At 43.7% G+C, this 13,849-nt stretch overlaps 1 protein-coding gene across 8 annotated transcripts in view; it reads left to right on the forward strand.

The window, feature by feature from the left end:
* Positions 1 to 13,849, forward strand: part of RFX2 (regulatory factor X2) — a 64,164-nt gene that overhangs the window by 26,235 nt on the left and 24,080 nt on the right. For 4 of the 8 annotated variants that reach the window (XM_085312380.1, XM_085312382.1, XM_085312383.1 and 1 more), the window contains exons 2-5: positions 5,602 to 5,714; positions 8,490 to 8,579; positions 9,562 to 9,641; positions 11,550 to 11,814. In XM_085312380.1, the coding sequence (XP_085168506.1) occupies positions 5,610 to 5,714; positions 8,490 to 8,579; positions 9,562 to 9,641; positions 11,550 to 11,814 (540 nt within the window). In that variant the 5' untranslated portion in view covers positions 5,602 to 5,609. The remainder of the gene's footprint in view (positions 1 to 5,601; positions 5,715 to 8,489; positions 8,580 to 9,561; positions 9,642 to 11,549; positions 11,815 to 13,849) is intronic. The other 4 variants (XM_085312387.1, XM_085312381.1, XM_085312385.1 and 1 more) reach the window with 2 other exon arrangements.

Below are 13,849 nucleotides of genomic sequence, written 5' to 3' on the forward strand. Positions count from 1 at the left end.
GTTCATAATACGTTTTGTCTTCAAATGAGCAAGTAATTCATGGAAACAATAACAATTTTAGTATTTTGAAAGCAACACTGCTACGATTGTATTCCAGATTAGAGAAAGCTATTCGCTGGTTGCTGGCTCAGGGTTGTTCGTACTTTTCACATTTTCACCTTTAAAAATTTAAGGATATGTAAATACTTTAGTTAAATACCGTATGTGTGTGTGTCTTTTCACAAATCTGCTTGCACCCATGAGAGCCAAAGCACTGTGCCAGTCCCACCCATCAGGAACTTCCTGATTTATATAAGACTGCTTGGAAAAAAAAAAGAAAAAAAGAGAAAAAAAGAAAAGTTTGCTTCAAATGATGAAATTTTCTTCTCGTCCAAAAATACCAAATAGATAGGAACAGAATTAAAACAAAACCMATCCAGTAATCTGCAGCCCGAGGAAGGTATGCACCAAAATCTTCGGGTACTTGGGCTCCGCTAGCCGTGTGCTTACATGTCTCACTCGGTGAGGACCAGAACRCTAAAGAAAAATAAACCAAATATTTTCTCTGGGGCAACTTCCCTGCTCTGGCTCTAATCAGCAGCGGTTATTAGACGTTTGAGGTCTCAGCGTTTAGCTTTGAAACTTTTTTGTTTGAGCATTTGGGAGCTGATGGTTTATATTAAAACGTTCTGTGGAAAAATACTTGCGGTTGCTCTTCACCTCTCACGTTTTGCACGGCTCTAGGCTGCAGCACTCGCAGCCTCCGGCATGAGCCCCTGTGCCCCAGAGGTGCCCCAAACGCTGCTGTGTGCCACCTTTTCAGCCTCAATCCTGTGGATTTTTTTCTTTCTTTTCTTTCTTTTCTTTCTTTTTTTCCCCTCAGGAGCTTGGGAACAGCTAAAGAAGGTGATTTTCCTTCTCTTTGCTTGAAGATGGCATGTAGGAGAAACTGTGATACTTACTTTGATGCCCTGAGTTTAATTCCTCCCCCGCTGCCCCTTGCTGCAAAGTTGAGGGTGAAAAATATTTTGCAATGCTGCTCTTATGTCTGTTTTCCCAGCATTTTGGAGCAGGTTTAGGCAGGGCGGATTAACACAGGCAAGGCTATTTCCGTGAAGGTGATGCAGTTCATGAATGAAATAGTAACAATTGGGAGTTTTTATCAAATGTCAAGGCTTGTAATACTACTCCTTGCCTGTCTCAAATGCATTCGCATGCTGACAGCCCTCTGAGACCAGCGCTTGAAAATTATCTTGCGTAGGGGAGCATTACCACTTTTTTWGGAGTGGGAAAATTGAAGCATAGGAAGGGGGAAGTATCCTGTTCAAGGTCACAGAGCAAGCTGGTGGCCGAACCAGAAATAGCACCCAGAAGTTATTAGCTTTTTCTGTATTTCCTTTCCTGTCACTGCTGTTTGCCTGGATACGGTGATAGCTGTGTGTAAACAGCAGGTTTCCAGCGCGCAGCAGGCTCCTTATCTGCCAACTTCATCCAGCGATGATGCAACTTGGAGCTGGGGCTCTGCAGAGGCATCCTCAGCCCCGTGCAGCGCTGCTCCACATGGCATTGCCGGCCTGACTGAGCGAGGAGGAGGGGAGGTTTGAACTCGTCTCTACCTGAAAACGCACGGGTTTGAACTAGGCTGCTCTTACTGCGGTTTTGTTCCTTGTGTGTGGTCAGGATCCCGTCTGCAGACGTAACCAACTTGCCTTTTTGCTTGCCTAAGCCCTCTGAGGAGCCTTGAAGCTGCGTAAGTCAACTCCAGCTTCTGTTCCTCCCTGTCATCCCTAGCTTTGTTTACTACTAATTGCAGCTGCCTGGTTTGTGCACGCTCCCCAGCACCGCCGGGGCTGCCCAACTGTCACCCTGTTTAATTGGCTGTGAGAAGCCATGAGACACCTTTCAATAGCTTCTGTGGGTCACTTCTGCAAAGGGAAGGCTGTGACTTGCTCCCTTAGGAAGGAGCAAGTGTGCCTAGGGCAAATCACACTCGCTTAGGCCTGACCTAACCAAAAACCAGCAAATCTTATATCTCTAGGAAATAGCAGAGCTTGCATTTGAGCCACCGAGTGCTAGGATCAGAGCATTGAGAACACTGTAAAGCTTCCTCTCCTGTGGGAGGTGAAAAATGAGATTGAGGGCTAGCAGCGAGTCCTTTCATGGGCRTTCGCTTTAGCGATGTGGCCGAAGTGCCAAAGAGCTGCACGAGGAAACGGCTGAGATCCAGCAGCTGATGTTGGTTAAGTGACTGCAAGGGCACTCTTCACTTTGCAGTGTCAAGGAAGAGCAAGAGTAAGGCTTCCAAAGCCTCCTTTCGTCTCCTCTTTGAAAGCTGATGCTGAGCAGTTTGTTCATCCTCTTGAGTACTGGCTCATGCGCGTGCTCACTTAGTAGCTGTGTTCCCAGGACACAGGCAAAGTCATGGCGTGCCTTACGACGGTTTCTTGGAGTGCAGAAATTTGGTTTACGTTGTACGCTTTTCAGCTGCGCAAATTAGTGTTGGCAGATGGCATACATGTATCTGTCTCTCCGATTCTCAGGAAGCACAAGATGGCTTTAGTGGGAAATGAGTTATCTTTTATCCAGGATGTTCCAGTAATAAAATAATAATAATTCTTGCAAATGTGCTTTGGGGTGCAGAACTTCTGTGTCTGTCTACTTTGCCTGGAAATACCAACTGCAGATTTCACTGAGTTCTTTGTGTCTGGCTTCTTCATCATCATCATCGGTAGCAGAGCCTGTGTTTTGTAACRAATCTGAAAATAATGTTGATGATTTATTTCAGCAGCAGACAACTCCTCTTCCACCCTACGTGCCCCTCTCTAGGTCTTTTGGTCACTGAGGGGAAGCAGAAGACACAAAGTTACCAGCAGAGATGAGCAGGTGATGAATTTGAGTGTCCTCTGCTGATTTAGTACACTAAAAAGAGACCTTTCTGTAGACCTGAAGTGTTGAGATCTGACCCTGCCAGTCCTCAAATGCTTACACAGAGCTTCAACTGTGACTTTTTAAGAAAAATACATAGACTACCATCTGATCCTGGGCTTCTGTGTTGCTTGGCTCTTCCTCCTCCTCGGCATCCCCAAGCTGTTCCTAAAACGAGAATGTTGTGCCTAAATCTTAACCTCAGGGAGTTATTGGCCTTTGATTAATGTAATTSGTTGCATTTATTTAGGATGCAGCTCTGTAGGGCTTTTCCATGAGTTGCTGATGCCCAACAACTGGTTGCATCAAATGCTGCGAGTTGAAAAATTCCTCTTTCCATTATCTTTGATTTCTAAATATTGAAAAGCCCTGTTCAGTAATGGTTCTTGAGCAGATGAGGAAATTGCATCAACGTCAATGGTACTTGAGTTCTTTGTGGAGTCCAGGACCTACGTTTCCAAGATCAGGACATGTGAAAGAACCAAAAGTTCAGAGTGATTCTTGGCAATTTTAAAGTATTCTAAGCTAAGCTCTTGTCTAATCCAAATCATTGATAATAATAAATTTATGTTCACAGCTTGTTTTTCTTGTGCATATGTGTACTAAAACTCTCAAATAGATCATTAAAATGTATTTGGCAACATATCCAGTTTTCTTTTGTAACTTAACCGTGTTGTGTTTTTCCTCTTGAAAAAACCTAGAAAGCTGTGAACCGGAGCCCTGAGCCTGAGTAATAGACAATAAAACACCCTTGCAAAAATTATGAGAATATGTATCCTAAAAGTTATCCCTCTATTCTGCCTGAGAGTGTTTATGCAAGCTATATAAATTCGCCTCCTTTGCCAACGGCACAGTGCTGGCCAGCTGTTTACTTGCAAATAATGCTGGTAGGCCAGACCTGGAACAGGTGGAAGGCTATTTCTTAAATTTACAGAGAAAATAATTACTATTTTTTTGATCACACAGCGCTGCTGCCGCTGATACCATTTCAAAAATACGTTCAGGCAGCGATGGGAAGAAACAGGTGCTCCCTTTATATAGTGGAGTTGCACAAAATAGTTGTACCCGTCTGCTGAGGTTGCACCACGCGTATGACTTGAGGGCTAGGAAGGGATGTGAACAGTGCCAAATAGCAAATAAATTTCTTTATCTTGTGGCTGGATTATTATATCAATCCCGTGGCCGCGTTTGGAGCGATGGCTAGGTATACATGTTTTGCATCCACTTTCTCTTGGATGCAGAAAAGAGGTAGGAAAGAGAAAACTGCTTGTAAGCGATGGAGTTTGGGTGAAGTCAAGAGAGCAGGTCAAACCTCTTTGGTGAAGAATCTAAGTATTCTGGGTTTTTTCTCAATGGTAGAAAGAGAATATATGCATTTTTGTAACTTCACCTCCCGTCTTTGTCTCTTTGCCACAGTGAGCTGTCGATTGAATATGGTCCTAAGCGTGTCCATAGCGTTCCCTCGGTTTTTTTTTTACTTTTTGCCTCTTAACTTGCCACAAAGTTAAGAAAAAAAGTGTTAAGTATCAGAAGGAGAAGAGAAATGAAATGGAAAAGATTTCGCACCTCTAGCGTTTGGAGGCTGTTGCACTCCGCAGCAAGACTGTGAAAGGAGAAAAGACGCTGCTCAAAATCTGGATGCTTCTGAGTCTTTGCTTTGGAAATGACAGCAGAAACGGTCTTAAAATAGGTTTAAACAGGAACTTTCACAAGAAACCAAGGAGAAAGGCTTCCATCCTCCCTCCCCCCCCCATATTACATCAAAAAACACCAAAATGACGCTGGCGGTTCTTGGGAAGCACCGTGGCCGCAGCCCTTGCTTTCTGCTGGCTGGCTCAGCCTGAACGGCCGTGGCGGGCGTGCGGGGACAGATGCAGGGTGGGCTGGAGCGCCCGCGGGCTCTGCTGCCCTGGGCCGTTCCCACGCTGCCCACGTCCCCGCCGCCGGCGCCGCTGAGTAATGCCGGGTGAGTGCAGGGGATGGAGGAGCCTGGGGCGCCCGCGGGTTCCCGCGCGCTCGACAGCGTGGGAGCAGGATGGGAGGATGAGGGCAGGCATCCGTCCGTCCTTTTGGGGACCTCAAGGAGGCTGCCGTGAATTCGGGAGAAGGCAGGGGTGTAACAACGGTGTTGCTTAGCAGGGCTGGGAGCTGTCAATACTTCAGTGAGCTGTTGTTTTACTGTTTGTGTTTCCCTGCTGGTTGCGATTTGAAGTTCAGACTGGCAATTCCACTTTCAAAATGAATGGATTAGCTAAACTCCAGGCATGTATTTCACTTTGATAAAAACTTTGCAGTAGTTAAACGAGATTAGGAGGAGAAATCTGGTTTAAAAATATGTTCTTATTCTTACAGATCTGTAGTTGCTCCTTACTATGACACAATAATTTTCCAATGCTACTTTTTTTTGTTATATTTAGAAGTGCATTTTCTGTTCCTTCCCTCTCCTTTCTGTGGAACAATTGTGCAACTTTCTTTTTTTTTTTTTTTTTTTTTTTTTTATAATACCGCATTAAAATTAGATCCAAGACTAAAAAGAGTCCTCTGTGTAGGAAGGCAGCTACCTTCCTTCCTAGCACTTCCCCTAGACCTTCCACCGGGATTTTGTTCCCGGTAGCCACGGGTTCCTTACGCTCCGTGGCCACGATGGGTGAGCAAAGCCATGCTTTCTCCAGCTCATCTCCCCTGTGCTCTCTTCAGCAGTGAGCATGCAGAGTTCAGAGGGTGGATCAGACTCAGCAGCTTCTGTGGCTCTTCATACTTCTGCCTCAGCCCAAGCTCCGGTAGTGCAGCCCGTGCCAGCATCTCAGCAGGTAACGTATGCACAGCTGGTAATGCTGTTTCCATGGAGAAGAGACCTGTTTTACTGGTAGATGAGATTCAATCCAGGGCTTTTCTCTGGGGGAGGGGATTGTTGAGTAGTTTGAGTTGAGCGAGTGGTGGGGAACTGTTCATGGAGACTGCATTGATAAAGGCCGTGAAGGCTTGCAGGCGTTAGCCCTACAAACATGAAAACTTGAAAACATGGAATTTAGATTGTAACTTATCTACCTAACGAAATCACTTYGTGCTGGTTTGGTGTTTGCTTTGCCGTAATATCCTGTTGTCATTATTTGGTGTGTCAATAAAGGCAGCAGAGAATAAAACTGTCCTTGAAGGCAAATCTAGCAACTGAAGCCTCAGGCTGACCAGAAAAGAGAGGATGGGCATACTAGTGCAGGTGTGGGTGGAGGACCCACATGCTGGTTTCTTCTTTCCCTTTGGTAGGTGAATCCTGGTATTTTCAATTAAATGGAGGAGGGTCACTTACATGAATACAGTGCAGTTGGAAGATCTCATGATATGAGAAAAAATGATAGCTTCAGCTCATGAATGAAAACTACCTAATGCAAAAAGGGAAGTGTTAAATAAAATTGGTTCCTTTTTATGCCATTTAGGGAACTATCAGAAGAGCTTTCTATAGCTGTTGAGGAAGCTGGAGGGATAAGAGGATGGGTGTGTAGAACAGCTACACCCTTCTCTCTGACTCCCAGCTGAGCAGAAGTAGCTGCCATTGGATGTTGATGAAAAGGAACAATTAAAAGTTGTGAATTGATAGGAGCAGGACACTGGCATCGGGTGATTCAGTGTATGTTTGGCCAGCTCATTGCCATCCTTCAGCCCTCACAGTGGTGATTTCTCTGGGTAACATTTCTCATTCACCCTGTAGTAATGTGAAAACTGCTGATCGATGGCATAAAGTATCTTAGGAATCAGCAGTCATCAGCTTGAATTTGACTGTGACGACATATTAAAGAAATTTAGAAAACCCGTTGGCTTTGGATTATGAAACTATCTGGCCAGCTATTTCCAGTGCTGRTGTAATGACATGGCATAGTGAGCGCAACTCCACGGATTGCGGGAGACCTTGGTGGTCTTGGAAGAGAGATGAAGAGGAGAAGCATCTAGAGAGCCTTCTCTTCTCACCATCTGCAAAAAGAAAATACTAGAAATGAACTACTGGCAGCGTGACCGGTGTGAGGCTGAAGCTTTTGATTTTGCTGATTGCTGGTCCACCTTTCAGTGTGAGAGAAGGCTGTATGAACAGGATGGCATCATCTTACAGGTTGGGGATGATTAATTCTCTTGGTTGGAAACTAGGAGGAGTAACCAGGCAGATCATGATAAAGTACAAAAACGGTTGAGCTGGACTGCTATGCCAGAGAAGGAGGAGAGATGTGTCATTTGATAAAAAGCAATGGAAGAGAATAGGTAAAAAGTAGGAGAAAGGAACAGTTCTCRACGAGATTTTGATGCAATTGGCATTACCAAGGCCTGGCTTGAAAAATGGCTTTTAACATTCCAGTCATGCCCTGATTATAGCCTCTTTTGGAAAGTAAACAGGCAAAGGAATAGTTGATATGAGCACACACCAGGGTTGTCCTTATTGCAAACTCACTCGAATGACCCACTGAAGGGTCAGCATGGGGACCGGTGATGTTGAGACTGCCTGGAAATCTAGGCAATTGCCAAATTCCTGTAATTCTACCAGAATAGAATTTCTGGCTGGTAACAAAGGACATGTTGGGAGAGTGTCAGATGGGAAAATCCAAAAATGCATATATATGTAAGGTAGCCTGCARTTGTCAAGGTCTCTTTTAGGATCTATGCAAGATTATTTTGCATGGGACACTTGTTCTGTTGGCCTAGTCTGCTAGGTAYTTTTAAAGCTTCAAGCAACCGAGGATGACTGTCTCCTCGGAGAAGGTCCTCATCAGTTTAAAATGCCATACTGATATTTGACCTGAATGTTTCCTTTCTTACTTGCATGCCAGCATGCTAGGCTCTATTCCCATAGGCCTCACTGAATCATTTCTTTCCATCCATCGTGTCCCCACATTTTTTTTTTTTACTGCAAGGTGTTTAGTGCTTTGCGAGACAAGTCCAGCCTCAAACTGAACATCGAGCATAATGCAAAGAGCAGGGGGGGAAATGGAAATGATGAGGAGGGGTAGAGGACAGTGTCTCAGGATAACCACCACAGCACTACTCAAAGCATTCCTGTGCTCTCCCTGGCACTTGGAGGGAGATGCAGAACCAACTTAGATTTATTGTCAGAAGAAACCATGAGAGCTGCAGCACCTTGCAGAGCATGATTTTTTTTTTTAAGTATAGTAGGAGGCAGAGTGTGATGTGGTGTGGCAGCCATAAAAGAAGAATCTTTGCAGCTGCAGTAAAAAAATGTGAATATGGGAGGAATGATTCCTCTTTGTTTAATTGTGACCAAACCTTTTGTTTAACTGTTTCTAGTAATTGGGCATTTGCTATTATTCCTTTGAATGGTGATTGAAAGATGGGCGGTATCTGAAAATGTGGATTCAGCTCTTTGCTTTTCCTGTGTTGAAGGTACTGAGTTCAGACTAATGCCTGGTATCTCCTTGGAAGGAGGATAAGGGGACTCACAGGGGAGAGTGGGACAGTGATAAGGGGTACTGCTGCCTCTGGATTTGGAGGCAAGTTTCTCATGAAAGCAAGTGCCTAGGTTATGTCCATTATAGACTAACAGCAAACTGAATGTAAGCATATGCTATTGTGTCTTCTTCTTTTAGAGGGTTTTGGTCCAAGCAGCAGGCTCCACTCCCAAAGGAGCGCAGATGCAGCAAATCTCTGTTCCCAGAGTTCAGCAGGTTCCACAACAGGTAATGTCAGCAGAGTGAGACACCACAGTGACCCAGTGTAAACAGGACTCTCAGGCTTTCCCTGTTTCTTCTGTCCCACGCGATATTTGAAACTGTGTCAGATACCTATTTAAAAAGATCCATGCCATTAATTAAAGAGTTGAGTGCGATTAGAGAACTGGTGATTACTGGGAGAGCAGCTTTCTCCATCTCTGTCTGTCTTTCTCAGACTGATGATGAAATTCTCAAGGTATTTAAAGTTTAGAAAGAACTTTATCAACTGCCTTGCATATGTTTAAAGATTTGATGGTTGTTTCTAATTGCCATTTAAAAAACAGTCCTCTTCTGTAAAGATTTTAGATTTTTTAGATTTTTTTAGAGTCAAATTGTTCGGGATTTTTCTTTAATTACACCAATCAGTGTATTGACCACATGTAGCTTCATAGAAAGGTTAGATAACTGAGAGTCATGCAAGTGTTTTTATTTATCTGAACTCTRCCTTTTCAGTCATTGTTTCCTAAGAAACCAGCCATATATAACGCGCCTTTGTATGGATAGCACATCCGACTCTCTTGACTTTCTCTCCTAGCAATTTTTTACTTGGTTGCTCAGTTTCAGACAAACTTGACAGAGAGCAACCATGTACCTCCCAGACTAATAAAAAAGGGGGGCTGGAGTGCAGATGGACACTGCCAACCTCTTCTCTGAGGGAAAGGCTGCAGCATGATCTCACCGTATTAGTCAGCAGAGAACCAACCCTCAGAGGGCGTGCAGAGGAAACCCAGCTCTATTGTTCCCACTGCTCATGGAGCAACTATTTATTTATTTATTTTAATTTGACCTTTTAAAATAAATATATACTCTTGGATTCCTAAGCTCATTAAAAAAGGAAAAAAAAAGTCAAGGTAAGGTTGAAAGCTGTTTATGGATGTAAAATGTAATTTCTCCCACTGTTGCTAGGCAATAATACACCTATAACTCATGTTTACGCTGCTTGTTTCAGGTGCAATCCGTGCAGCACGTATATCCATCCCAGGTCCAGTATGTGGAAGGAGGAGAAGCTGTTTATACCAACGGAACCATGTAAGACTCTCTTGTTCACAGTAGCTCATCCTCCATTTCACCCAGCTGGGTCTGAGCTGTTTGGTCCTTACAGGCTCCTTCCATGACAGAGTTGGCTGCTGGCACTGCCCGCCATTAAAAGGAGGAAGAGGAGGAACCGTTTTACAGGCTGCAATCTGTGCATGGTTATAGCTTCAGCCAGACTCCAACCTTAGAGGAGACATTGTACTTCATGGGGAGGCAGTTGTTCTACTCTCTTTCATTTAACAGGGCCCAGCGTTTTCTTTTCCCTAGCCCTTTGTGTGTGGCAAGATGGTGTGCCTTTAAGAACTGAAGCATAGCTCTTTTCAGAAGCAAGGGAGTTAGTAAATGTTCTGATGCCCCTGTTGCCTTCTGGGATGCTCTCAGCTTTGTTGCAGTATGATGATAACAAAATGACCTTCTCATCTTAAGAGACCATCTCATATCATCGTGCTCAATTTCTTTGTGTTTTCTTAGACATGTTCCCCGCTGTGCCTTCACGTTGCCATGTTAGGGTGCTGCTCCGACCAGCGTGTAGGTGACACTGAGTGAGTGCAGCTCTGCAGCGAGCTGTGGGTTTTCTTCCCATCTTGCCTCTACTCAGAATGGCACAGTTCCTTTGTAGAGTTAGTTAGATTATTTTTAATAACGTGTGCTGTTTCACTGCAGCTCCGTTGTTTCACGGAGGTTCTGACAACGCTTTTGTTCGAGTTTTTGAGAGTGTGACATGACTATTTTTTTTTCTGGTCTGCGGTTTGGATGCTGACCACTGGAGGACTCTAGTTCCTGGGGTATTTAGTTCTAAGTCATGGGAAAACCGTCCCTCAGGACAGGAGGGAATCAAAGGATTGCAAAGAAGGAATCCTTCATCCTTTCACTGGTTGTCCTGAAGTAAGGAAAAACTGCAGGTGGGCTCCCCGGTGCTGCCACCACGGCTCCTGAACTGTAGCATTATGCAGCCACATCCCATGCCAATGTCACAGCAAAATGCCACCCACCCACCAGCTCTTTTGCAGAGGGTTGCAGTGAAGTGTATCATCTCCTATACTGAAATTGAAAATGCTGTAGGTGGAAATGCCAGACAAGGCCAATTTCCTTTTCTGTAACAAAAATGAAACAGAAAACCAAGTTTTCCTAGGAAATGTTTGTTTTACTTCTAATTAACACTACCTTTTAGTCTCTGTATGTGTAGATTGACCTTCCAGCTTGGTTTTTTATTTCTTTCTTTTGAGGGGAAAATTACTGGTGTCAATTAGCTCTCCATACTAGTTCTAGAGCACTTAACACATCTTAACACTTGGAAAAGTTTACCTAGGTGCCCAAGCTGCATTTTCAACAGCCGTGTAAAAAGCTTTAGACTTTCAGGTGTGGCTTTTTTTTTTTTTTTTTTTTTTATTATACTGTTTATGAACAAAGACTCTTGCATAACTACTGCTGCATTAGCAAAATTGTGCTTTTAAGGGAATAGTTTATTTTATCCAGCATTAACTGTGCAGGGCAAGCTGTTGGTAAGGCTGAACTGGCAAGTACTTATTGCTAGCGGCTAGACCTCAGGACTTCTAAAGCAAATGAGAAGTAGGCACATTTAGCAGGCTTTATTTACAGGTTAGGCTCCTGCAAATAAACCTTCCTGGACTCTGTGTGCTCTCACATAGTCTGTTCCACCACTCGGACCAGCCATGGCTTTTGACCTTTGCTTCAGGGCTTTCACAGGACAGATTAACGCTGTCAGAATCGACTTTTATAGTYGGGCTCAATTTCAATAGAGCAAATCCCGTCACCAACGGAGGCGAGACCTTTTTCAAAACTTAGTGGAGCTTGCAGGAGCCACCAGGCATGCGATGAGATCGCCGCGCGCCTCTCCACCAGTGCCCGCTCCCCATCCTAACGCTGTTGTTCCTTTGACAGACGAGCCGCCTACTCCTACAACACCGAAGCTCAGATTTACGCCCCCAGCAGCGCTGCTTCCTATTTCGAACCGCAGGGAGGTGGAGCTCAGGTGACTACAGCGACATCCTCTCCTACGGCCATTCCCTCTCACAACATGGTGGGCATCACCATGGACATTGGGGGAAGTCCGATCCTCTCCGGCTCGGGAGCCTATCTCATTCATGGGGGGATGGAAAACACTAGACATTCTCTGTCACATACTTCACGCTCCTCTCCAGCAACGGTATGTAGCCCTGCAGATGTTGCAGCTCCGGGGCCCGGAATTATTCCCAGGGAACTGAAAAGCCTTCAGAAAATAAAACTTCCTATCATTAGAGCTGTGTATATGTCTGTATAACTTGTTATGCAAAGGGAAGTAAGAGAATAGACACTGGTGTACTACAGATATATATATATATAAAAATCTTTTTTTTTTTTCTTTTTGCCAGCAGGAATTTGGGATGTGTCTGGTGGGCAGCAGCTTCTCAGACTTTTTGAGCAGTTTGTTCACTCGCTGGAATTATGCAGTTGGAGATAACACAAATTCTTGAGAGTTTGAGTTTTTGTATTTTCCAAAGCAGTATTTCACTTTCCAACTCTTCTGAGTTGTCTGCGTTTACATTTTCTAATGAGTATACCATCTGAACACAAGGCTTGACTTGCCCAAGCTAAAGAAATATCTAAAAATATTTTTGATTTTGAAGAGACCTGGAAAGTCTGTTATTAACACAGTAGATAATTAGCACATAAAGTGTGTCATGCTGATCATCCCAAATGCACACTGATAAAAAGCCTTTATATATCTTCTACACCATTGTGTATTCTGTCCATGCCATATGTTACAGAAAATGTATTTTAGGCATAATACTGATCCAATAGAAATGTTTTAAAATTCTCATTTCTTTTAATCATGTCCATCCAACTATCAGCAGAGGTGCCAGGTTGTTAGAAGCTCAGTTCTGCAGCTGTATAGGACTCAGAGGGATAAAATGATTAACTTGAAATAACTTTTCTGCAACTAGAAGTTACCAGGGCTTTTATGTTGGAATCTACCAAGTCTTAGTAGCAACTGCCACCACGAATGGCTTGGGAGCCAGTATACTTCTGGGACAGTAGTCACCTTCCCTGTCAGCGGGATTTGTATGTATGTWTTTATACATTTGTATATAGATGTAATTACAAATGTAGATGTAATTGAATGYTTGTGGATAGATTTTAAAATGTGAACAGCACCGCCCAGTGAGAAAAATAGGAGCTGTTTGCTGCGGAGCACTCTTGAAAATCTGGCCACTTAGGCTCTACTTTCACATCTCACAAGTTTTAAAATACAGACCTGAAAGATTTTGACTGTTTGTGCCTTTGATCCTGGAGTCAATCTGGTCTGTCTTAGGCAGAAGTAGCAGTAGTGGGGAAAAGCCCTTAGCTCTGAGTGGAAAAGAAAACAAGTGGTAGGAACTGTAGGAACAAAAGGCAGATGCCTCTGGATTACCTGAGATTCATTTCTTGTGTGAGATTTGTGTCTGTATAGTTTAATTAATCATAGTTAAAAACTAGCATTGGATCTTCCTCTTGCTTTGCTCAAGCTTGTTATTTTGAAGGAAGTAGCTGCTGATCTTGTCACCTGCGTGGGACTGCATCTTGCAAAGCTACACAACGTTACTCTTTTTTTTTATTTATTTATTTCCATGGTGATGGGCATGATGTCAAAAGCCTGAGCAGAAGATGTGTCAATAGAAATGTCCCGCGAGCAGATCTGTTTTGTAGCCAGCTATCACATGGGACAAGCTGTTTAGGAAAAAAGAAGTGACATCTGAAATAAAATCACTCTTTTGCACGAAGGGATAAGCTTTCAGGAAGTTTTTAACAGTAAATCGTGGTGGTTCTCATGGAAGGGCTCAGGAGGGTTGAGCAGTGCATAGATGCTTTTTTAGAAGACAGTGTAGGGATGTGTCTGTGTGGTTTCAGTTCTTCTGACATAGGGGAGATACAGCAGAACTCCCAAGAACTTTCAGAGCCATGATAAATACTTTGAATTTCGCATAATAAGATCTGGGAAGATAGTGGACGGCTTAAGGAAAGCAATGACTAGATCAAATCAGCGGATCGAACATAAGCCAGAAAGGCTTTAGTCCTGGTGAAATGTGTTTAGGACCAGGATTAAGAGATTTGGCTATAGAAAGAAAGAAAAGTACAGCTCGTGCAGATGTAGATGAGGAAGCTGTAGTGTTTGCTCAGGATCTTGGGTGTGTAGTGCCAGGGGGTGGGATGTCAAAGTGGCC

The sequence above is a fragment of the Rhea americana genome, unplaced genomic scaffold, assembly GCF_003343005.1.
Source record: "Rhea americana isolate MKP2758 unplaced genomic scaffold, rheAme1 scaffold_361, whole genome shotgun sequence".
Taxonomy (NCBI): domain Eukaryota; kingdom Metazoa; phylum Chordata; class Aves; order Rheiformes; family Rheidae; genus Rhea; species Rhea americana.